This window comes from Cavia porcellus, unplaced genomic scaffold, assembly GCF_034190915.1.
Source record: "Cavia porcellus strain 051 isolate PalLab524CR breed Dunkin Hartley unplaced genomic scaffold, mCavPor4.1 scaffold_27, whole genome shotgun sequence".
NCBI lineage: Eukaryota > Metazoa > Chordata > Mammalia > Rodentia > Caviidae > Cavia > Cavia porcellus.
The window spans coordinates 774,078-799,232 of record NW_026947510.1 but is presented as its reverse complement, the minus strand read 5'-3'; the positions used below and the strand labels follow the sequence as shown (position 1 = coordinate 799,232).

The 25,155-nt window shown below is 48.7% G+C and overlaps 1 protein-coding gene, 1 long non-coding RNA gene and 1 other non-coding gene across 6 annotated transcripts; 2 read left to right on the top strand and 1 right to left on the bottom strand.

Annotated features, from left to right (window-relative positions):
• Positions 1–5: 5 nt before the first annotated feature.
• Positions 6–23,256, top strand: Ncapd2 (non-SMC condensin I complex subunit D2). Its single transcript, XM_023562161.2, has 32 exons — positions 6–814; positions 1,648–1,796; positions 3,743–3,818; positions 4,089–4,147; positions 4,625–4,806; positions 5,057–5,199; positions 7,467–7,594; positions 7,666–7,789; positions 7,959–8,106; positions 10,518–10,715; positions 11,029–11,163; positions 11,253–11,343; positions 11,447–11,627; positions 13,868–13,992; positions 14,319–14,534; positions 14,814–14,988; positions 15,229–15,313; positions 17,756–17,889; positions 18,189–18,321; positions 18,408–18,492; positions 18,569–18,736; positions 18,943–19,115; positions 19,934–20,045; positions 20,218–20,341; positions 20,417–20,572; positions 20,935–21,112; positions 21,210–21,304; positions 21,711–21,791; positions 21,920–22,103; positions 22,387–22,504; positions 22,583–22,738; positions 22,925–23,256. The coding sequence occupies exons 2-32, from the start codon at positions 1,670–1,672 to the stop codon at positions 23,008–23,010; spliced, it is 4,176 nt and encodes a 1,391-aa protein (XP_023417929.1). The 5' UTR covers positions 6–814; positions 1,648–1,669; the 3' UTR covers positions 23,011–23,256.
• LOC111755060 (small nucleolar RNA U85) lies at positions 4,220–4,548 on the top strand. Its single transcript, XR_002789649.1, has one exon. It is a non-coding gene; the product is annotated as a small nucleolar RNA U85 (small nucleolar RNA).
• On the bottom strand, positions 16,832–25,030 carry LOC106026093 (uncharacterized). 4 transcript variants are annotated; one of them, XR_010043665.1, is made up of 4 exons: positions 24,377–25,030; positions 21,556–21,641; positions 18,072–20,696; positions 16,832–17,906 (listed from the first exon to the last, which is right to left on the bottom strand). It is a non-coding gene; the product is annotated as an uncharacterized LOC106026093 (long non-coding RNA). The 4 variants fall into 4 exon arrangements; XR_010043663.1 differs by having other exon boundaries at positions 18,072–21,641; XR_010043664.1 differs by lacking the exon at positions 21,556–21,641.
• Positions 25,031–25,155: the final 125 nt, after the last annotated feature.

Genomic DNA, 25,155 nt, shown 5'->3' with positions numbered 1-25,155 from the left:
ACGCTTCCGGTCTGCACACAGGAAGTTTAGGAGTACTGGAAGAGCTGCGTACGTCTGTGGCCGCTGTAATGACTTCCCAAAACTGAAATTCAAAGAAAATTAACCCTTCCTCGTCCCCTCGAATTTCTCTCAACGGTGAGGGAGATGAAGGGTCAGCGTCTGGAAGGCAGAGTTTTGGAGTATTCAAAGAGCAAGCCCTTTTGTCTGCTACACGACAGTAGTGCGCTGTTTTTTTACTACTCCCATTTTGCAAGGGAGTTCAGTATCGTGCTATGCGACACTAAGCGGAGATGGGAGGAACTGGATTAGAGCACAAGCCTTCTGACTTCCAGCTTGGACTTGCCTCTTGTTCTGGGGATACCTGAGTGGGTCACTGTCCCAGGGGCAGAGCCAGGTGCTCAGCTAGAAACGGGACTGCTCTGGCCGGGAGTGCTTAGAGTCTTGCCTCCTCTGCCCCGGGCTAAGGAGCCGGAGGTGCTGGAGGCACCTAGGAGGTGCGAGGTTTGGGAGCCTGGGTTGAGATTCCGCCCATCGCTGAGAAAAGTTCCTGTGCTGTGATTGGCTGATCGCTTCAGCGAGTGACCCGATTGGCCCTTTACCAGCCGTTGGAATTTGAACTGTATGTTGGTGGTTTACCCGCGCAGCGCTTGTCTCAGAGACTGTCCTTGATCTCAGCCTGCCGCGGATTGGCCGGTTTCTCTGCTAACGTTGAAACAGTCTCGCTGATAGGGTCGTATTGTGCACTCGTTCTCTGCCCCGTTCTATTTTCAGCGGGATCCCAGCGTCTGAGGAGGCGCAGAGGTGTTCAGCTGCGGTAAGTTATTTGAGTGAAGGACTGAGAATATCGGGTACAGGCCATTGGACGCAGTCTTAGCAGTATGCAGTAGCAAGGGAGGTTTATTGGGTATATTCTTCTTCTTCTTTTTTTTTTTGTCTTTTTCCTTTTTTATCGGTACCGGGGATCGAACTCACGACTGCCTGCTTACAAGGCAGGCGCTTATGCCGCTGAGCTAAATCCCCAGCTCTATTGGGTATATTCTTGAGGTGCGGTGTGGTAGAATCTGTAAGTTTAACAGCTCTGGAATGGAATGAGTGTAATTCGGGCAAATCAGCTAGCCCTAAATTCCTCATCTGTAAATTGGGTTGTGGTATTACTATATTATGCACTCTGGGGTTTAAACGAGAATTAGATCAGATATGATATATTCAGATAGCCTAACAGAATCCGACCCAGAATGAATAAATAATATTAATGTCCTCCATTCTGGAATCAGGAAACCCACCAGCCCAGGTCAGGTTACTGCTCTGGCCTCAGGTGAGACGTTCTCGACACTGAACCTTAGACACTGATGTGTTGCCTTACAGTTCTTTAACATTTTACAACCCTGTTGACCATCTGCTCCTCAGCAACTTTGTGATCAGAGATTAGTGACCTTATTTAGCTGATGAAGCTGAGGGGTTAAGTGACCTGAACAAGTAGCAGAGTTATGACAACAGTTGGATTATAGTTTAGAGTTGATATCACATCTTGTAAGATAATGTCATCAGCTTTTAAGATTAAAATCATATTGGAAGTGGGGCAATAATGGAGTCAGATTAAATGAGAGATCTTAGATTAGTCCCTAACTCTTGCTGTTTGGTTTCTAGTCTGTGAGCCAGTGGTAGAAAGATGTCTCCCCAGCTGTACGAGTTCCATCTGCCTTTATCCCCAGAGGAGCTGCTGAAAAGTGGAGGTGTTAACCAGTATGTTGTACAAGAAGTGGTGTCCATTAAACATCTGCCATCCCAGTTTAAAGGTGAGACTCCACAGTAACCATTGTACCTAGCATTTCAAAACAACCATGCCACATGTAACTACATTGCCACCTCTGTTCCACTACACTGAAACCCCTCTAGGGCGAGGAACATGTCTTTCTTGTTTCCCCCTTTTTTCCTAACATCAAATAGTATTCATGGCAAAGAAAATACTTGTTCCCTGCCTTCTGTGGATTATTTAATAAACAGTCTTGGTGAGCATGAGTAATCTTTGGGAGATACTTTTTTTGCTGTCTACTCTAACCATATAATAAGTCCTGATAAATTTAAGAGATATAGGAGAAGGTAGCTTTCTTCAACTTTTTTTTTTTTTTTTTTTTTTTTTTTTTTTTTGTATTTTTAACAGTACCAGGGATCAAACTTACGACCACAGGCTTGCAAGGCAGGAGCTTATGCCACTGAGCTAAATCCCCAGCCCCGTAGGTAGCTTTCTTAATGTTTCAGACCTGACCTGGCCTTTTCTTAGGTAATTTTCTTTTTAGAATCTAGATATCTGGGCCAGGGACATAGGTCAGTGGTGTAATGCCTGCCTGGAAAGGTCCTGAGTTCAATTCCCAGTACCAAAAAAAGAATCTAGATATCTTGTTTCCAAGATGTGCATTGATTGAAAAACATACACAGTTGCAACACCATACAAAATAGTCATGCAGCACCTAACAAAGAGGATAAAGATATATGTGTTCTGAGAAGCTTGTTGTCAGGTGATTTTTTTTTGCTTTACATCATGGAGTATGATTGCACAAACTGGTTGATAAAGCCTACACATCCAGGTTCTGTGGAACACACTCTAGGACTGGGGATATAGAGCAGGAATAGAGTGCTTGTCTAACATGCATGGGGTCCTGATTCAATCCCTAGCACTGAAAATAAGAATAATATACTCTAAAATAATAGTTACAGTCATTTATTATCAGGTAGTATATACTGTGCCTAACTGTATATGCTGTACTTTTATAGGCTTACAATATAGTAGGTTTGCTTACACCAGGGTCATTATAAACACATGAGTAACAGGCTGTGCAACAGTGTTACAGTGGCTACAACCTAGCTAGGGGATAGCAATTTTTCAGCTCCATTGTATTGTAATATATGTGGTCCTTCATCTACTGAAAAAAACATGATGTGGCACAGGACTGTAGGTATAGTGTGAGTACCTTCTGAAAACTAATTGTCCTAAAATAACTTATGCATTGCTAATGAGACCCCATAATACCAGTGTACTTCTTGGAATCAGTTTGTATCCGATTTCTTTGGAAGAGTGTGTGTACACTAAAGACTGTAACAGACTGCCTGGTTTTGAATTCTGGTTCTACCATTTGAACCTTGGGAAAGTTACTTAATTGTCTCTGTGCCTCAGTTTCCTCATCTGTAAACACAGGGAAAAGTATATACTTCATTTGTTGGCTCTACAAGGAGGCCAAGTCAGTACAGCAGCTATGCTTTCACCTCTCTCCTTTTGGCACTTGCACCGCAGGGTCAGGTGGCAGCTTCTGGCTCTTAAGTCCAGAGTGGGAAAAGACATTTCCCTCTTGAGCTTTTGAAAGCCTCCCAGCAGATTTTAGCCAGAAGCAGACTGTGCTTATTCCTCTGATTCCTGGTAAGGAAAATGAAATTAGCCAGTTTAGCTAACCTGATCCAAGGTTATCACCAAGGAGCCTCCCTATCCTAAACATATCATCATCAGGCAGGCAAAAAAGAAAGCAGTGTGGAGGCTGACAGGTGGCTAGAGCCAGGTGTGGTGGCGCATGCTTGTAATCATAGCACTCAGGAGGCTGACACAGAAGGGTCGCCATGAGTTCGAGACCAGTCTGAACTACATAGTGAGACCCTGTCTCTAAAAAAAAGTCAAGATCATGAAAGACAAAGATGGCAGAAGACAAATTAGCAAAAAGTGCTTCAAACTGATGAGTTTCTTTCATCTCTGTAGCATTCCAGGCCGCCTTCCGAGCTCAGGGGCCCTTGGCTATCCTAGAACACTTTGATACTATCTACAGCATTTTACAGTAAGTAAAATACCCAGCTAGTGCCTTACACAGAACTGATGGCCCAAATTTGCATGCTAAGTCCTGAAATCCCAAAGTATAGATTCACTGATAAATGGTTCTGGGTGCTGACATTTCTCCTCATGAGCATTTATCTAACTCGCCACCATGTTTATTCAGTTGAACAGTTCACGTGTACTTGCAAACATTAGATCCTTTCAGTTAGCTCTGATCTGATGGAATGGGCGCTGCAGGTTCCTGTCTCACCCCCACACTTTCTTTCCCTCATAGTCACTTTCGAAGTATAGATCCTGGCCTCAAGGAAGATGCTTTGGAATTCCTGATAAAAGGTATTGATGGGTCAGGGGATTGGGGATGGAAAGTGTTGTTTGTATGTTTGTCCCATCTCCTATATTTTATCAGCCATGTGATGATACCAAGGCTGTTGTGATTCAGTCGGTCTGAGTAAGCCCGGGAACCTGGACCTGTTACGGTCTGTAATCTTGGTGGGTGATACAGAGTTATGTGCATCCACTGTAAGGCCAGACCAACAAAAACTTTTTCCTACTTTCAAATCACTTCTCTTTCGTAGGGGTGATCCTTCCAGTTGCCAGGGAGAAATTGTGCTAACTGGAATGAGAGTAGAAACAGGGCATGTTCCACGTTTCGATGGGGGTCAAGGTTCTCCAAGGACTTAGCTCTCTTATGGCCACTGAGAGATGAAACATAGATCTTTGGTAATCTGATGGCTGCACTGCTGGGTGTCCTGAGATTGGGTTGTATAAAGAAAGTGAATTAAATTAACTCCCAGATTCTGCCCCTTACAGTGGTATCCCGCCACTCCCAGGAGCTTTCAGCCATCCTAGATGATGCAACCCTGAGTGCATCAGATAGAAATGCCCATCTCAATGCCCTCAAGATGAACTGCTATGCTTTGATTCGCCTCTTGGAATCCTTTGAGATGATGACCAGCCAGAAAAGTCTTACGGACCTGGACGTGGGCAGGAAGGTAATTTAGGATTCCTGGCTAACTGTACAAGGGGAAGAAGGGAATTGTGGGAAAGAAGAAAATCCAGTGATTCTGAGAACAGTGCTGTCCTCAATTCAGGTTTAGAAGGAAGTACTAATGTGTCACATTTCCTTTCCTACGAGTTTTTTTTCTACATTTCAGAGCTTATACCTTCAACCTACCTTGAACTGGATAATTTAGGCACATAGATTGGCAGATCTTGACCCACTGTTTATTTTTTCTTTCTCAGAATAAGAAATCCCAGAGCAAAGCAGCCTATGGCTTTGACTGGGAAGAAGAAAGACAATCGATTCTGCAGCTCTTAACACAGCTTCTCCAGTTGGACATTCGTCACCTGTGGAATCACTCTGTAATTGAAGAGGAATTTGTCAGGTGAGTAATTATCATGACTACAGATAATACAGAGCTAAAGACAGGCATGGTAGCACATACCTATAATCTCAGACCTTGGGAAGCTGAGGCAGGAGGATAGCAACTTTGAGCCCAGCCTAGGCAACTTAGCAAGATCGTGTCTCAAAATTTAAGAAAAAAGGGCTGGGGAGCTGGACATGGGGGAGTCATGCCTTATAATCCCAGCACTCTGAGAGACTAAAGCAGGAGGATCAAAAATTCAAGCAAGTCTAGGAAACTTAGTGACTTAGCAAGACCCTCATTCAAGAAAAAGACTGGTGGGGCTGGTGCTATAGCTTAGTACAAAGGTGTCCTGAGTTTAACCCCTAGCACCAAAACAAAACACCAAACCTGAGCCATGAGGAACAGAAGCTTTGTTTCTTAAGTAAGCCTTCAAAATACTTGACTTAATGCCTCAGTTTTGTCTGTGATGCATAGAATTATAACAGCATGAAAGGAGGTAATGGAATGGAAGAACCTGATGTTACTTTCTCATCTCTAATGTCCATTGATACATTCATGAAAAATGTTTCTAAGAGTCTCCTGGGTATATAGTGAGCATCACTAAAGATTCTGGAAACAAAGTTTTTGCCCTTTTGAAGATTATATTATAAAGTAGCAGACAACTTTTAAAATAAGTAAAATGTGTGCTGTGGTTTATGTTTTATTATTGTGTAGCAAAATAGGAGAAATGAGAAGTTTGGTGGGAAACGGGTTGTGATAAATTAGCTGTGTGAGCCAGATCTCTTTGAGATGTGACATTTGAGCACTTAGGCACAGTGGGGGACTGAGCACTGTAAGACTGTCTGGAGGGCCAGTGTGGTGGTCCACACCTGTAATCCCAGAGTTCTGGGAGACTTAAGCAGGAGGGTTGTAAGTTCAAGCTCAGCCTGAGCAATTTAGTGATTTAGCAAGACCCTGTCTCAAAATAAAAGACGGCTGGAATCTAGATCAATGTGAAGTCCTGGGTTTCAGTCCCTGAGACAGACAGACAGACAGATAGATAGAGCGAGCAGAGAGAGGGTGTGTCCAGCATGTACAGTCCTAGCAGTGAGGCCCAAGAGACTACAGCTGAAAGAGGTGAACAAGGTAGGCTGTGAGGTCAAGGGAACAGTGTGGAGCCAGAGTGCAGAGCAGCATAGCCCATCTCGGTGACTTTAGCATGTTCTCTGAGTGCCACAGGGTAACCCCCAAGCAGAGCAGTGGGGTGATCTGACTCCCACTTCATAGGATCATCCTGGCTCCTGAGTGACTTTGGAAGGAATGGTGCGAATAAGAGTTCAGTTATAAGGCTGTTCCAAAACTCAAGGCCCTGGAGTAGCAATACAGATGGGCAAGGGCTGATTCTGTACTTTTGTTTTATTGAGAGAGAACCTGCAGGATTTGCTGGCATAACAGATGAGGGGTGCAGTTAAGGGTAACTCCTAGGGGCTTGCCCTAAGCATCTGGGAGAATAGGCTTGCTGATGGCGTATTATGGAGAAGGCTATGGGTACAAAGTTCAGAGTTCCATTTTAGACTTGACAAGATTGAGTTGTCAGATTTGGCTATTGCATGTACGGATCAGGAGTTTAGGAGAACAGTCTGAGCTACAGAGAGACATTTGGGAGAATATGGTATTTAAAGCTACAAGACTGGCTGGCTATAGTGACTCACCCCTGGAATCCCAGCACTCGGGAGCCTGAGGCAAGATGATTGTCACAAGTTTGAGGCCAGCCTGGGGTACATACTTGAAGGCCAGTGTGAACTGAATAGCAAGATTTTGTCTCCAAAAAAAAAAGTTAGGACACTGAATAGATCAGTAAATCAGTGAGTGTACTGGAAGAGGGCAGTCCCCAGGACTCTTCAGCACTAAGAGGGCGAGGTGAAGAGTACATGGCCAAAGAAAAGTGAAAAGGAAGTCTGGCATCCTTGAAGCCAGATGAATTCTACATTGAAAAGGACAAAGTGAGTGATGCACTGCTGTTAAAAGGTCTGTCACTATAAGGGCTGACCATTGTATTTACAGTGAGAAGTCATGGGTGGCTTTTTCCATTCCTTTGTTTGCAAGCATGAAAACTGGTTTAAAGGAAAATGTGCCTATCTGCAGTCACCAAAGCAACTTGAGTAGGTGATTGAATGAAGAAGCCTGCAAAATAAAATAAAGAAGGCTGAGGTTTGCCTCAGGGGCCAGCAGGGTAGCATGAACACAGCAGGGCCTCCTGTGCCAGCTTTCCTAGCTGGTTTCATCACCCCATCCTTCCCTCTCAGTTTGGTTACTGGCTGCTGCTACCGCCTTCTGGAGAATCCCACCATCACTCACCAGAAGAACCGCCCCACCCGGGAAGCTGTGACACACCTGCTGGGGGTGGCCTTGACGAGATACAACCACATGCTCAGTAAGTTGGCCTCTGCTTCACCCCAGCCGCGGTGTCCCGTCCACAATGCCCCACATTTGCGACTTCTGCAGGTGCCACTGTGAAGATCATCCAGATGCTGCAGCACTTTGAACACCTCTCACCTGTACTGGTGGCAGCTGTGAGTCTCTGGGCAACAGATTACGGAATGAAGAGCATCGTGGGAGAGATTGTAAGGTGACTTCCTTCTCAACATTTTTAATGCTTGGTTTTCCTTGAGAAGGGATAAAGAAGGGAAATATATTCTGTACAGCGTAAGATTATTCAGGTATTTGATACCAGTTTTTCCTTCATTTCCTGGGAACTGAAACTATTTTGCCACAGCTGTGTTTCCTCCCCTGTTTAGAGAGATTGGACAGAAGTGCCCTCAAGAGCTGAGTCGGGACACATCATGCGCCAGGGGCTTTGCCAGCTTCCTGACGGAGCTAGCAGAACGGGTCCCAGCAATCCTGCTGTCCAGTATGTGCATTCTGCTGGATCATCTGGATGGAGAGGTGGGTGGTGGAGGACGCCTCAGAAGTTTTCCTAGGAGCTTAATTATGTTCGGTGTCAGAAGATTCGTTCTTTATATTTTTCTTTTCTTTTCTTTTCTTTTTGGTACTGGGAATCAAACCCAGGATCTTATTCTTGCCAGGCCGGTGCATGTGTCACTGAGCTATCTCCCCAGCCCAATATATTTCTTACTTTTCTTTCTTTAATGTGGTGTGGAGGATCAAACTCAGGGCCTTGGCACACACTAAGCACACAGTTTACAACTGAGCTTACCCATAGCTCAGAAGGTGTTTTCCGTAAAAGAAAATAGCTTTCACATGAAGACAAGTTGTCTAGGTTCATCCTTGAGGCAGTTCCCTTCTGTAAAGAAGCAGATAGAGTGTGCTGAGTAAAGAGCCCTTCTGTGCAGGTCTGGTGAGAGAGATGAGAGTTCCATGGTTCCAGCTGGTGAGACTGACTCAGCCTTGATTCTGAGTCCCTCAGGATGAAGCCTCTTCTTGCCATGTGGCTTGCCTGCTTTCTCAAAACACTGCACTTTCAGATCAACCTGTGTCTTTTCTCTATCCTCTGTCATCCCTGGATCCTAATCTGCCTGCTTCTTAGAGAGATGTTGAGTTGCCTAAGTGAATTTCTTTTTTTTTAAAGAGGAAATGTTTGTTTAGCTCAGTTTGTAGAGTCCATTGCTATCTATCTCCAAGGCAGGCTGGCACAGCAAAGGCGCATTACAGAGGATAAACAGTTCATGGCAAAACCGGGCAAGCAAGTGACAAGCAACCCTCTTTCTGTCTCTTGTATTTACCCACAGCTTTAATCCTGGTATCCCATTGTGAAAATCCCAGCATCACATCCTCCATCCCAACATGACACATTCTAGATGTAGCTATCTCCAGACAGCCCCACCTGTCACCACATGAGGCTTTGCGGGGGCGCATCTGGGTACAAGCCATAATACTAGGTCTCAACCTCTTTTGCCTACTCAAGGATGTTGTATTTTTTTGCCTAGGTGAATATTAAGACAGACAGCCTAATGATTTATCTGATTTACATTAAACTTCTTACAAAAGATTCTATTCGGTGGGTGGCCTATCAAAAATCCCAAACCCTTTCTTCCACCAGATTCTTTAACAAACTTGCTTGGTATCTAGGGCTGATTTCTGCTTTCTGGTCCATGAGATACAGGAGGAGAATGAGAGGAAAAGGAGATGTTTGTAGAGATCAGAAGCTTTATGATCTCAGATAAAAGACATAATAAACACTGCTGGTGGGGTAGATGTGATTTCCAAAATTCAAAATGCTCCAGAATTTATATTTTTTGAGTACCAACATGGTACTACAAGTAGAAAACTTGGTATTACACTGAAACTTTAAAATGTTACATAAGATTCCCTTCAGAACCAGGCACAGTGGCACAAGCCAGTAGTCCCAACTTGGAAGGCTAAGGTAAGAAGATGACATAAATCAGAAGCTGGGTATGGTGATACGTGCCTGTAATCCCCACACTTGGGAGACTAAGGCTGGAGGATTGCTGCAAGTTTGAGGCCAGCCTGAACTGCATAGTAAAATCCTGTCCCGAAAAAAGAGGAGATTAAGACTAGTCTGGATAAAGCAGCAAGACCCCTCTCAAACAAAAGATTCCTTTTAGCTATATATATAAGGCATATCAAAAACATAAAGGGAGGGCCAGGGATTTAGCTCAGCAGCTTAAATGCCTACCTGGCAAACACGAGATCATGAGTTCAATCCCGGTACAAAAAAAAAAAAAATGCCACTGAATAGGGCTCAGTATGGGGGTTATTTTCTGCTCCCCAATACAAATATATATTTGTATGTGTGTCTGTTTGTGTATGTGTATGGTTAAAAAAAAAAAAAAAACATAAAGGGATTTCTTGTTTAGACTTGGATCCCCTCCCCAAGATATCTCCTTGTATGTGCAAATATTCCAAAATCTGAAGCATTCTAGTCCTAAGCATTTCAGATACTCAGCCTGTACTACCATGCTTGCCAGGGTTAACTTTAGAGAAAAAACTGGGTGACTCTTGTGTTCTGTTCTGTTCTCTTCTGTTCTTTCATGACAGGATCTAGCTATGTAGTTCTGGCTGGTCTCAAACTCTGTGTAGCCCAGGCTGGTCTTGAACTTACAATTTTTCTGCCTCAGCTGGGATTACAGGTGCACGCCAGCATGCCCGGTTCAGCTTTTATTTATTTTCTCAGCAAATAAGTTCACTCTGAGATTCAGTTCCTCCTAAGACCTTGGAGCTGAGTATGCAGGCAGCTGACAAGAAAAGTCATAGCTAGGCACAAGCAAGCTTAACTGTGGCTGGCGGCCTTTTGCTGGGTGGGCACACAAGTTTAGAAAGAGGGGCATCACTGTGAGAGTTCAGAGGTTAGTGCCAACCTCACTTCTTCCTCCTAGAATTACATGATGCGCAATGCCGTGCTGGCAGCCATGGCAGAGATGGTGCTACAGGTTTTGCACGGTGATCACCTGGAGGAAGCAGCTCGAGAGACCAGGGATCAGTTCCTAGATACCCTGCAGGCCCATGGCTATGATGTCAACTCCTTTGTCCGGAGCCGCGTCTTGCAGCTCTTCACACGAATTGTCCAGCAGAAGGTGAGCGGTCTTCTGTGTGATAGAGACCCAGCCTTCCTTTCCATATAGCCAAAGTAAGGATGGTGTGCCCAAAGAGGAGGTGAGGTGTCAGATTTTTAGAACCATAATAAAAGTTTTCTATACCACGGACAAGAACACCTGACTCCATTTAAGAGCTATAATATGCCTTGTCCACTTAGAGAAGTGCTTCTTACATACTTTGTATCCCATGGAGAGGTTTGTCTAGAATGGGGAGGGTTTAGTGTGTTGAGGTCATCTGGAACAGTATAGATAGTGTGGGATACGAGCGGACCCTTCTCTTCTGCCCTCCCAGGTGCTCCCTCTGACACGCTTCCAGTCCGTGGTGGCCTTAGCTGTGGGGCGTCTGGCAGACAAGTCGGTGCTCGTGTGCAAAAATGCCATCCAGCTGCTGGCCAGCTTCCTAGCCAACAATCCCTTCTCTAGCAAGGTAAGGAGGCTTGTCCACCCAAAAGAGGAAATGCAGACAGGGGTGGAAGCATGTCACTTAATGACTAGATGTTCCTTCTACCACGCTAGCTTAGTGACACTGACCTTGCTGGACCACTGCAGAAGGAAACCCAGAAATTAAAAGAGATGAGGGCCCAGAGGCAGAGCGCAGCAGCTGCCTGTGAGTAGTTACCCCTAGGAGCCTTTCCCTGGCCAGCCACCTCCTCCCCCTCCTCCTGTGGTCACAACCTCAGCGAGAGACACTGAGCTGTGCTCTCCTTCAGCTGCAGCAGTGGAGCCCGAGGAGGAGTGGGAAGCGATGCTGCCTGAGTTGAAGTCCACCCTGCAGCAGCTACTAGAGCTCCCCCAGGAGGAAGAGGAGATTCCTGAGGAAATTGCTTCTGCAAAGACTGTGGAAGAGGTGAAAGGACACATCCGTCAGCTACTGGCCAAAGCTAGATACAAGTATGGGCAGGAACGGGATATCCTTTGGTGATCTGCTTGGATTTAGAGTTAACCTCTGCAAATTTAGCAAGTGTTTCTCTAGAATGAACTGTGTCTAGGTATGCTGCCCCCAGATGGACAGCAGGTTTTCATGAGGTGGTGTGGTCAAAGGCACAGACCACATTAAATACGCTTTTCTACGCTACAGAAACAAACAAAATTTTAGATGTATAATTTCATGTTGGGTGCTTAACTCAGTTTTATTATCTCTAAAGCAAGAAGTTGATTAAATCATTTTACTTCTAATGACTTTCTAATTCTAAATTCTATAAGAAGTAATGTCAACTTTGCTTACTATTACCTTAGTCTGCAAACCAACATAATTAGAATCTTGATCTTAGAAAAGAGATTTGTCCCAATGTTTTTATAGCATTAGAACTTCAGGGCCACTTAGCAACAAAGCCCCTTATATCTGCTAGCAGGTATTCTTTCTATGTTTTGCTTTGGGGTTTTTTTTGGGGGGGGGTTGTTTTGTTTTGTTTTTTGGTCTTATTGAGAGAGGGTTTCACTCTGCAGTTCAGGCTGGCCTTGAACTTGTAATGATCTTCTTGCCTCAGCCTCCTGAGTGCTAGGATTACAAAAGTGTGCCACCATGCCCAGCTATGTTTTGCTTTGTTATGTTGAGTTTTGTTTGAGACAAGATCTCACTTACTTTGAGTTCACTTGGTAGTGCAGACTAGCCTTGAACTTGTGGCAATCCGCCTGCCTCAGCCTCCCAAGATTAAGGCATGTACCATGCCACCATGCCCAACTATCAACAGACATTTTTAAACTTCAGCCATACATCACTTACTTTTCACTTAGTTATTATGTTCAACAAATGCTAACTAGCTGGACTTGGTGGTGTGTGTCTGTAATCCCAGTACTCTGCAAGGTTAAGGCAGGAAGATCACAAGTTCAAACCTAGCCTGGGCAACTTAGCAAGACTCTGGGTCAAAAAAAAAAACCTGAAAAAGACTCAGATATAAGGCTCAGTACAAAAGCCTTGAGTTCAATCCTCAGTACCACTGGAAAACAAAAAATAAACTTCTTCCAAACATTTTTCTCAGCTACTTAGTCCTTCCTACTGGGAAGCAGCATCACTACCTTGTTGAGTGTCCTTCTAAACGTAACATACGCACATACAGGCACCCGAACATGGTTGTCCCCCTCCTCCCCATTTTACACAAGTAGTAGAGTTTTTTACTCACTGCGCTGTCTCTTAACACTCTACATTATGTTTCCTAGATTTTGTTAAACATTTATATATAAGTACCTTTCCCCTACTCTTTTTTTTTTTTGTTTTTGCTGCCAGAGATGGACTTGAAGGTCTCGTACAGTAAATGCTTTTTCATTCCTGGACATTGAACCAGGGCCTTCACTTTGAACTACATCTCAGCCCTTTATTTTTTAATTTAATTTAATTTAATTTTTTTTGGTGTCAGGAATCAAACTCACGACCTTGCGCTTGCCAAGCAGGCACTAATGCCACTGAGCGAAACCCCTGGCCCAGGCCTTTATTTTTTTTATAGTTTGTTTATTTTGTGATACTGGGAAGTAAACCCACAGCCTTGGCACTTAGCTACATTCCCAGCCCTTTTTATTTTTATTTTTATTTAGGGGCTGGTTCTCACTAAGTTGCATATAGTGAAATCAAGCTTGTTTTTCCTGCTTCATCCTGCCAGAATGCTGGGATTTGAGGCTTGGATTTTTTTTTTTTTTTTTTCTTTTTTCCTTTTGGTACTAGGTATTCAAAGGCTTTCACACTGAGCTATATCTCTAGACCTTTTAATGTTCAGAAAAGTTCTTGCTAAATGGCTAAATTGTACAAGCTGGACTCAAATTTACAATATTCCTACTTCAGCCTCCCAGAGGTCTGGGATTACAGACCTGTGTCCCCACACACAGATAACATTGTTTTCATGGCTTCATAACTATGTAGAATCCATGGTGTGGATGTGCCACTAAGTAACTAATAGCTGAAATGTGTTTGTTTCTAGACTTTCACTTGGTGAGTCTATAAAGCAGTGTGTCACAAGGTGAAAGTCTTAGTCAAGCTTTTGAAGGCTGGTAAAGGGCGGGTACTAAGCTCTAGCCCTTAATGGGTGGTGCTCAGCAGTGTGTATATGCCTGACAGTGCTCCTTCCGGGGGCACTTGGCCTAGCAGCTTGGTGGAGCCTTGAGGAAGGGTGTTGCATTGGTGATAGGTTCTGTTCCTTCAGGCAGGCCATCACTCTTGCTCGAGCAGCCACAGGCCACTTTCCGGAGTCTGAACCCTTCGTGCACACAGACCCAGAGGAATCAGAGGAAACCAGGTTCCTGAATCTCTTAGGAATTATCTTCAAAGGTAATCCTTCCCCTTCAGTCAACAATAGCATCTCAGCTAGACTTTATTAAGCATTCACTTTATGCCGGCTAACAGAATTCAGTGCTGAAAGAGGCCGAGGGTCAGGTATGCTTTTGCTCTGGAATGGGAGCAGCTCTGTCACACAGTGGCTATCCAAACTAGAGAAGTTTCAGGGATCTTTTTGACAAGTGAACCAAGATATTTTAGAATAGGTTCTAGTTTCATACGTCCACATTTTAGAAAGAAACAGCCAAGCGTGTTGATAGCCGCTGGATTCCTCAATGCATCCTTCAGCAGAAACTGCTCTGTGCTTCCCTAAATCCCAGGCCCAGCAGCTTCCACTCAGGACTGCAATGGAAGCATAGTCCCAGGACAGTCAGATGCTCCCAGTGCGTCAGAGCCCGAGGGCTCCAGGGGCAGTGATGAGCTGGTGAAGCAGGAGATGCTGGTACAGTACCTGCAGGACGCCTTCAGCTTCTCCCAGAAGATCACAGAGGCCATTGGCATCATTAGCAAGATGATGTATGAAAATACGACTACAGGTAGGCCGGGCCCACAGGAAGACTGGGGCTTGTTCATGTGCATTGATCTCGCTCTGCTCCTTTAGGAGGCAGGGTTTCTTCTCCAACTTACTGCTCTGTGTTGTCCTCCTTAGCTTATGCATTTTGAGGTGTAGTATTTCGTGATGAAGCAGGACAGGAGTCAGTAATCACGGGTCAGTGAGGAAGGCCTCGGCTTACATGTTACTGCAAAGGGTGACTGGGTTCTAACTGAGCACTGGGGTTTTGCCAAGTAGATGAGTGACATGTCTGTCCTCGCAGTGGTACAGGAAGTGATTGAGTTCTTCGTGATGGTGTACCAGTTCGGGGTGCCGCAGGCCCTGTTTGGAGTACGCCGAATGCTGCCTCTAATCTGGTCCAAGGAGCCTGGTGTCCGGGAAGCTGTGCTGAATGCCTACCGCCAGCTCTACCTCAGCCCCAAAGGAGACTCAGCCAGGTCTGCAGGTTCTTCTCCTTCCCTTACTGTTTTTCTCTGGTTTTTCTGGCCTCCTAAAGGAAGGGGCATCTTGCTGGAGGAGTTCGTACTCCATGGGCAACAGGACTGTTGTAGGGCTATGAGAGGGTCTCAGGTCCAGTGAAGCCTGTCATCCTAAGCAGTTACTTGATACCCTCACTGTTGTTAAGTTCACTTTGCTTGTCTCCTGATGTCCCTGATCTCTGCTGTTTGTTCCCACAGAGCCAGGGCCCAGGCTTTGATTCAGAATCTCTCTTTGTTGCTGGAGGATGCTTCAGTTGGGACCCTTCAGTGTCTTGAGGAAATTGTAAGTCTTGTTGCTTTTCTTTATTCACTCAACAAGCACATTTACTATGTATGCAGTAATTTACTCAGGCCCACAAGGTAGTATAAGACTTTCATACTCCCAGTCTTAAAGAACCAGCAGTCCAGGTGATAGTCAAAAACATGAAACATGCTTAGAACAAAAGCAACATGTAGACAGATAATTAAGTGCCAGAAATAATGGCAAGATAATGACTAGTAGTGATAATAAAACATGTATGTAGTATCTAACACGGCCAGAGCCGTTCTCAGCACCTCACTTCTACTAACCTGGCTAGCCCTCTCCTGTGGAGGTCATTTTCTCTGCACTCTATACTGAGATGTCTGGGGGCCCCAGGGGAGGGGAGGAGCTCAGCTGGTTACACACAGTGGGAAAGAGCTGTCTGAGGTAGAATGGTCAAGGGAACTCCATGAAAGTTCAGGACCTAACATGATCTTGGAAAATGAGTGGGACTGAGAGTCTGACAGGAGGCAAAGGATTTTAGAGAAAAATCTATGAAAGACCAGAGCCCATGTTGCACAATAAGGAAGCTTATGTTCTGTGTCAAAATTATTATCTGGAAAAGATAATACAGTTAAAATGCAGGCTGGAGCTGAATTGTAAAGGTTTCTGAGCACCTCCAAGAGCCTGGGCCTGGAACCTTGTTAACCAAAGCCCTGGCATTTCAGTGAGACACATCTCCTTTGGAGACTTTGCACCATGGGGACAAACAGTAGAGTAGCTACTGATGGTTGGCTCTACTGGGCCGGGGGGGACTACTGCCCTACATTAGTCCCTTGCTGAGGAAAAGGAGACCGCCTGCTGTGGCGCCTACACAAGGCCTCCTGGGCTGGCTGTTGGATAGGAGCCTGCAGGAATCGAAGGAGGGCGTGCAGTGATAAGCAGCAGCACTGACAGCCAGGAGGCACATGTTCCGGAGTGCCAGCCCAGCGGCAGCTGATAAGCTGGCTGACGGGAGCTCAGGACAGGACAGGAAGGCTTGGAAGCTACACAGGTAAAGTGACAGGGTGAGGCTGCGAGTCTGGAGGTGTAACTATGGAATTGGGACTTACTAGAAGACAATCTTGGTTTTGTTTGTTGGTTTGTTTTTGAGACAGGGTCTCTGTGCAGTTCAGGCTGGCCTTGAGCTCACTTTGTAGCCCAGGCTGGTCTCAAACTCATAGTGATCCTCCTGCCTCAGCCTCCCAAGTGCTGGGATTACAGGTGTGAGCCACTAGAAGACAATCTTTAAAGGACAGATAAGAGTAACTGACAGAGTCATAAAAAGAATTCGGTGATTGAAATTGTTTAAGCTTATGTAACTAAGAGAGTGCTGGTAATGTTGGCAAAATGAAAGGGCAAGACAGAGTGATGGTTTCTACTTCAGACAGGTTGACTTTGTGGGATCCACAAGAAAGTGAAAGAAGTCCCCAGAATGGAAGCAGGACTAGGAATTGACATGGAATCCGTATCAGTCAGCTTTCAGCTTTCCTGTCTTCAAGACAAAATATCTGACCCTCATAATTTCAAGGAAAAGTTTATTTGGTTCAGCTTTAATAATGGGTTCAGTCCTTGGCTGCCGGCTCCAGTGCGGGAAAGGTATGGCCGAGGAAATCTGCTCACCATGTGGTGGCCAGGCAGGCAAGAAAGCAGAGAGGAGGAGCTGGAAGGAAAGCACAGGCCCTTCCATGTCACCCCCAGACACCTGCCTCTTCCCTGAGGCCCGGCTCCAAACTGCGCGTGAAGCCATGAAATCATTAGTGGGTGAGCTCTGCTTCCTGACTGCTGGGCTTCTCTGCCATGACACCCTTTCTTGGTGCCCTCTGGCCATGGACTGAAACCCTGCAAACTGAGCCACAATAAAGCTTTCTTCCTTTTAGAAAAAAAAAAAAAAAAAGAAATCAGTGAGTGAGTACAGCACCTCCATGATGCAGATACCTTCCAAGAACCCTACTTCTGAAAGTGAGATGCCGGGGGATATTTTAGTTCTATAAACAACTCAGGAAGGTCAGTTTCGATGTGTCACTTTAGCTAGTGTAGTTTTAAAGACAAAGTCAGAGAATGGAAGGAAAAGGTTATATCGTCCATTGTTTGAGAGGTTTCGGTCCATGGTCAGTTGGTTTTGGGGTTGTAATGAGGCAGCACGTCATGGTGGGGAGCACGTGGGCATGCTCACCTCATGGCCACCAGGAAGTGAAAGAGGTAGCAGTTGAGGTCCCAACATCCTCTGCCATCTGGGAAGGAAGAAAGGAAGGGTGGAAGGAAAGAGAGAGAAGAAGAAGAAAAAGGGGAAAGAGAGACACCTCTTCGACACAACCTTACAAGTTGGGCTTCTTTCTTTTCAGTTCTGAATATTATTTTTATTTTCTCCAGGTTCTCCAGTGTCTGAAGAAGTAGACCAACAACACTGTTTTCTGAGCTGACCTCTTTTTCTTTTTTCCTCAGCTTTGTGAGTTTGTTCAAAAGGATGAGTTAAAACCAGCAGTGACCCAGGTGCTATGGGAGCAGGCCACCAAGAAGGTCCCCTGCTCTGCTCTGGAGCGCTGTTCCTCTGTTATGCTTCTTGGCATGATGGCGCGGTAAGTAAGGCTCGGGTCTGCAGGCAGCGGGGTAGGAGGGGCAAGGAGGGTTCTAAGCTCATCTTTCTCGTTCCTAGCAGCAACCAGGCCCCACTGAGCTCTGCTTGGCATTGGCCCCTGAATAGAAAGAGAAGCAGCCCCTTGCCTCATAGCAGTAGTTCAGGAGAGCAAATGAGACTCACAGGGCTGGCCATGTGGCAGGGCGTCCCACAGTATTGCCGGCTTGGGAAACCCCACAGTGGCACTGTCTTCCCAGAGTGGCATCCAGGACTGCCTTGACTGTGGCTTCCTTTCCCTAGAGGAAAACCAGAAATTGTGGGAAGCAACTTAGACACGCTGGTGAGCATAGGACTGGACAGGACGTCTCCACCGGACTACAGGCTGGCCCAGCAGGTGTGCCAGGCCATCGCCAACATCTCTGACAGGAGGAAGGTAGGCAGCATGGCCACCGGCCAGCCCAGGGGCAGGGGTCCTCCCACCCTACACCCCACACGGTCTTCCTTGGTCTTTCTCCACAGCCTTCCTTGGGCAAATGCCACCCTCCCTTCAGGCTGCCTCAGGAACATGTGTTATTCGAGAGACTTCGGGACATGGTCACAGCAGGTGAGCTATCCAAAAGGGCCTGGGGCAGGCCAGGATGGGGCCGCCCTGTGGTGAGCAGTTTTCCCCTCCTGTGTAGGCTTTGCCCACCCGGACCCACTGTGGATCCCATTCAAGGAGGCAGCAGTGACACTCATCTACCAGCTGGCAGAGGGCCCCGAGGTGCTCTGTGCCCAGATGTTACAGAGCTGTGCCAAGCAGGCTCTGGAGAAGCTGGAGGAGAAAAGCTCCAGTCAGGAGGACCTCAGTAAGTGGACTGGGCTGCTAGGCCATGCCAGAAGCCACTGCCACTAGCACTTTCTACAGCCCCTCAGCCCATCACCTCAGTTTTGTCCAAGTTGAAGTTGAGCCAGTGCCCTGCCCCCTTCACCAGCTGGAGGCCACAGGAGCAAGGGGAGCTCCGTAGAGTGAGAGGACTGACCCTGTCCCTCCTTCCTCCCTCCCCTCCACCAGGGCAGACGGTGCCAGTGCTTCCCACCTTCCTCCTGATGCACCTCCTGTCGCTGGCCGGGGACGTGGCCCTGCAGCAGCTGGTACATCTGGAGCAGGCAGTGAGCGGAGAGCTCTGTCGGCGCCGAGTCCTTCAGGAGGAACAGGAGCACAAGACCAAAGAGCCCAAGGAAAAGGTGCGGGGTGTACACAGGGGCCGGGGTCACGGCCCAGGTCCTCAGGATTTGTTTCAGAACCAGAACCTCGGTCAGAGACTGTCAGCCGGGGGTCTCCGCCTCTTTGCTGCTGCTACACTGGGGGAGACTGATAGAATCAGGAATGGGACAGTCTGTCTGTGCTCACTCAGGGAAGAATTTTAGGAAAACAGACTACAGAGCTAGGCAGCTCAGAACAGACACAAGACACAGGTGCTAAGACAGCATTAGATGTGGAACACTCCTGCCTCCCACCAGCCTTTGCTATTGGCCAGGCACCTGGCCAGAAACATGTCTTGCAGACAAATAGGCCATAAAGCCACACACAAGTGGCTAAAATCTGACCCTCCACTGACCTTGAGCCATTGGTTGTAATCTTGTCTGTTTATGACATATGGTATGTTTTGCCCTCTGAGGATAAATTAAGAGAAATAGAGACACCTACTTTGGCAACTGAAAACAAATTTAGAAAACCTAGTTATTTCCCTGCTCATTTAGGAATTCTTTTTTCGGTAGTATGGAGTTCAAACCCACGACCTAATGCATGGCAGGCAAGTGCTATACCTTTGAGCCAGATCCTTTGGCCTGTTGTACTCCAAGACAAGTTCTTACTACACTGCCCATGCTGGGCTCAAAACTGTGATCCTCTTCCCTGAGGCCACTGAGTAGCTGAGATAACACGTGTGTCCACTGAGGACTTCGTTGTTTTCAGTCCTTTGGACAAGTTTCTGAATGCTTCGGTATACTGCATTTCTTCAGAACCGTTCCTACAAAAGAAAGGTTTGCGTCTTCTCCCTTAGACCTCAGGCTCTGAGACCACCATGGAGGAGGAACTGGGGCTGACTGGGGCCACTGCAGATGACACAGAGGCAGAGCTCATCCGTGGCATCTGTGAGCTGGAACTGCTGGACGGTAAGAACAGTTGCTGTGGACAAATGAAAAAGAAACCCAAGTGCCTGCTTGGCAAGTGCAAAGTCATGAGTTCGGTCACCAGTACCAAAAAGAAAAAAAGAAAGAAGCAATTGCTAGGTGAGCTCCCCAAACAGGATTACCTGCCTCAAACACAGAGTTGTTCTTCCAACAGGCCAACAGTTACTGGCTGCCTTTATTCCACTTTTGCTTAAAGTTTGCAACAACCCCGGGCTGTACAGCAACGAAGACCTCTGCGCGGCTGCCTCACTGGCCCTTGGCAAGTTCTGCATGATCAGGTAGGCCTATGCACAGCGCCACCTCCTATGGGGCGAGGGTGACAGCTTCCCTGATGAGCCTCTCTTTCCCTCCAGTGCCACTTTCTGTGACTCGCACCTTCGTCTTCTGTTCACCATGCTAGAGAAGTCACCACTCCCCACTGTCCGCTCCAACCTCATGGTTGCCACTGGGGATCTGGCCATCCGCTTCCCCAACCTGGTGGACCCCTGGACACCCCATCTGTACGCTCGGTAAGGACCCCTCACGCTTGCTCCAGGTGCTGAGGTCAGTGTGAAAGTGGTGAGTCTCAGGGCTGGGGATGTAGCTCAGCAGCACGAGTGCCTGCTTGCAAGTGTGCAGCTGTGAGTTCGATCCCTGGTACCAAAAAAGAAGAAAGTTGAGTTAAGTCCAGGCATCACTGTCAATGTCTGCTTGATGTGACCTGTCCAGGCCCTGGCCCAGTGTTACCCAGGAAAACAGAAGCTTCACCACCTCACCTTTCAACTCTGGACAGCACCCTCCCTGCACCTGGGGATCCCTGCCAGGCCCCATCCTACCAATTCTAGGGCGTGGCTCAGCTCTGGATAGCAGGAACTTGAGCTTTCATTTCTAGCCTCCGGGATCCAGCTAAGCAAGTTCGGAAGACAGCAGGGCTGGTGATGACCCACCTGATCCTGAAGGACATGGTGAAGGTCAAGGGGCAGGTGAGCGAGATGGCCGTGCTGCTTGTGGACCCTGAGCCTCAGATTGCTGCGCTGGCCAGGAACTTCTTCAATGAGCTCTCCCACAAGGTGAGAGGGTGGGCAGGCAGGCGGCTTGCGCCCCACGCAGGAGTATAGCAAGGTCACCTGGCTGGTGACCTCTCCATTACTTCCCTCTCCCTTACAGAGCAATGCAGTATACAATCTCCTCCCTGACATCATCAGCCGCCTGTCGGACCCTGACGGTGGAGTGGAGGAAGAGCCTTTCCACACCATCATGAAGTAAGTTTCTTGGGACCACGGGCATATTTGTCAGTCAGAGCACAGGCTTAGGAAACAGACAACTCTTTCTATCCAGTTCTGCTTGTTAGTCTGTTGCACCCTCCAACTGAATCACACCTCCAGCCCAGCTATCCTCTCTAGCTGTGTGGTCTTCAGAGATAACTTGACCTCTCTGTGCCTGTTTCCTCTTCTGTGTTCCTGGGAACAGTAAAGATTCCTTGCTAACATGGTGGGCATGTGATCCTACTCACTGAAGAGCAGCTGTTCTTGGTGATTTCCTTCACAGTCAGAATGATAGGGCAGGCCTCTCACACGTATTGAGAAGGGTTCTAGTCTCCTATAAGGCAAGGACAGAGAGGGTGGTGCCGGGGATGGCCTGGCTGATCTCCACTGATTCCTCCTGCAGACAGCTCCTCGCCTACATCACCAAAGACAAGCAGAACGAGAGCCTGGTGGAGAAGCTGTGCCAGCGCTTCCGCACGGCCCGGTATGCACACCCAGGGGTCACTCACGGTACCGGGCCGTGGGACTTGGGGCAAGGGCCTGGGGAGGGTGGAAAAGGCGAAGGCCGAGCACCAGCCCAGGTGCACCTCACAGAGCTCTGCCCCTCTGCAGGACCGAGCGACAGCACCGCGACCTGTCCTACTGTGTGTCGCAGCTGCCCCTCACAGAGCGAGGCCTCCACAAAATGCTGGATAATTTTGAGTGCTTTGGGGACAAACTGTCAGATGAGTGCATCTTCAGTGCTTTCCTGACTGCTGTGAGCAAGCTGCGGCGCGGGGCCAAGCCCGAGAGCAAGGTGAGCGGAGCAGTCTGCTGCCCTCCGCCCTCCACTCGGTGCCCTCCGCCCTCCACTCGGTGCCCTCCACCCTCCACTGGCCACAGGCGCCAGCCACCAGGCACCTCCCCAGCCTCATCACAGTGGGTCACTAGAGGGCAAAGATAGGATCTTTCTGTCTCCAGTTCTTAACTGTTATTGGTATAACATTTAAGGTTCTCCCATGTGTTTTAGGACTCTGTTTCTTTTTAAACATAGAAGTAATAATGTTTCTGGGCCTGCCCTTGATCTTCTCTCCCTCCAGGCTACAATTGATGAGTTTGAGCAGAAGCTCCGTGCCTGTCACACACGAGGCCTAGAAGGCACTGAGGAACTCGAGCACAGCAGCCACAGAGCCACCCCTGCCAAGGCTCAGAGCACAGGTACGGAGGCCCTCAGTGGGGCCTGGCGCCTCCAGTAAGCCACACTCAGGGCTCTAACCACACTCTCTCCTTTCCCAGGCTCCAGGCGGCAGCGTCTGGCGTCTGTCAGCTCTGACGGGGACTTCCTTATGCCTAAGTCCTGCCGCACTACCCGTCGGCTTCCACACACACAGCGGCGCACCTCCAAGAAGAGACCCAAGATCGTCTTCTCCAGCGATGAGTCCAGCGAGGAAGGTGGGTGCTCTCTGCAGGCCGCGGGCACAGCTGGGACAGACTCCCCATCCTGCTGCCCTTCCCTGTCCTCCTCCCCACGTAGACGGCCTGTTTCTGTGTGGTGCACTGCTGCCCCGTTTATTCCGAGATCAGTCTATCACCATCTTTGTGACTCAGCTTTTCTTATTTCTATGATTCTTGGACTAGAGCTTTCAGCTGAGATGTCAGAAGATGAGACACCCAAGAAAACAACACCCATCCGCAGAGCCTCTGCCGGCAGGCCCAGGTCTTAGGCAGCAGCTGCCTGCTCCCTTCCCTGCTGTGCAGGGCACCTATAGGACGACCTCGACCCTGGCTTCCTTTCCCCTATAAAATACTTGTCTGCCTATCTCTGTTTTTAGGACCTGTGTGCCTTTAAAATTTGAGGCATTGCCCTTTAATAAGCTCTATCTAAACCTATTGGAGCTGCTCTCATTGTGCAATAAGGGTTCACTGGTCTCCTTATTTCTAGTGAATAAATGTTTTTAGATACTTTTGGACACTGTCTGCACCTGTCTGTTTCACCTCCCGTTAGCCCAGGGCCGGACGGTTTGCAGTGTTCTGCTGTACTCTGCTTCCTGGCCACTCCATTGTGCACAAGCCACACTCCTCAGCCTGGGCTAGCTCTGCTCCCAGACCCTGAACTGTGCCAGTCTGTCACAGCCCCAGAGAGGGACTGCTGCTAACTGTCCTGTGCCACACCACACCACTGACACACCACATCACTAACATGGTGCAAAACAGCAGTAATGCCAAGGTAGAGGAACTGGCTTGGCAGAGCACGGGCCTCTTCCACATGCCTTTGCTCCTGTCCACTGCACGTGTCCCCTTCTCCCAGCCCCTTGTCCATACCACACAGCATGAGATGTAGCTTCAGTCTGCTGAGTCACCTGAACAGAAGGCAGCCTGCGCCTGCGCTTAGGACTTCCTTGGTGTCTGCTGTCATGACAACAGCACACTATGCCAGCAGTGCTCCCGCCTGCCTTTTGAGGGGTGGGGGAAGTCATGAGGAAAGACAGCGCAGGCTAAGGTGCCCCAGAATGGCGCTTTGGACCAGCTGCTCAGGCCCCTGGGCAGGAAAAGCCTTGATGCGCTGGGTAGGCAGGGGCAGCTCTGCTTGGAAAAGCAAGGCTCATCTGCACGGCAGCTGGGGATCCCACCGCTCATCATCAGGCCCACTGCTTGGCCTGCACCTGCTGCTCACGAAAAGCCGAGGCACAAGCCATGCAGACTGCTGCCAGACTTGGGCACAGCCTTGGCTCTGGAGCCCCAAGACGGCAGGGCAAGGAGCTGGGGCTGGAGCCGGGGTGCAGCACCTTATGTGCTCCCTGCCTTTTAAGCAAAGGTTAAGGCCAGGCCAGCTAAACTTAGCCACAGGCTTTTCAGCTAGAAGGGCAGGGGGCTGGTATCAGGTGACGCTGGCCCAGCAAAGTGGCCCAGGATCCCCCAGCCCTGCACCTGTGATGGCTTCGTCCCTCCTACCCAAGCCTCCAAGACTCTCCCGCCTTTCCTCCATCCTCAGCTCGCAAGCCCCGCCCCAGGCTCCTTTCTGGAGGAAGATGGACTGCCCTCCCACCGCGAGGGAGACCTCTCCCTGCTTCTGACCTCTGCCGGACTCACCTCGCCCCTGCCCCTGGGGAGGAGCACAGTTTAGGGGCGTCCCTGACTCCCGGGCCGGCCTGCACGTCCCCGCGCAGGGTGGGACTTCCGCCCGCACGTCCCGGTCCCCGCCCGCGGCGCAGTGAAAGGAGCTCTGTCTGCTGGGCTGGCTGAGCAGCCCTCAGGTTCCCACTGGGCCTCCGCCTGCCCAGCCCCAACAGGGAGGCTGCCTAACCTGGGCCCCGGCCTGTGGGAACTGCTTGTGTGTAAGGGACCGGTTTGTCCGCTCCAAGGATCAGGGCTCCTGGCTACTGGGGCGGCGGGACAGCGTGACCTTAAGCGCAGGGACCTCCAGCCCTGCAGGTCCCACCGCCTGGTGTCCAGCCCAGGCCCAGGGAACCCCGGAGCCAGGAGCGGGCCTGGAAGTGGGGGCTGGGCAGGGTCCCTCCTGGTCTCTTCAGCGGCTCCTGTCACTAGCGACAGTTCAAGATCCCCGGCCTTGCCGCCCGCAGTCCTGGAAAGAAGGCGGAAGGGGGGGGCTGGCTCCTGTCCCCTTCCTCCCACCCCTGTCCTCCCGTTTCATCCTGCAGCAGTCGCACGTCCCTGGCCACTGCAGTCCAGGCCCACGGTCCCCGGCATCCCGTCCCCTCCCCCTCGGCCCCGAGCCCACACGCCTGCTGCGTGCTCCTTTGCGAGAGGGGGGGCCGCGCCGGGCTTTCCGGGCGCACGTAGCTCAGGCCTCGGCGCCGCGGGCAGCGACTGGACGGGCAGCCGGGGCGGGGCCGCGTGTCCCCGCCCCG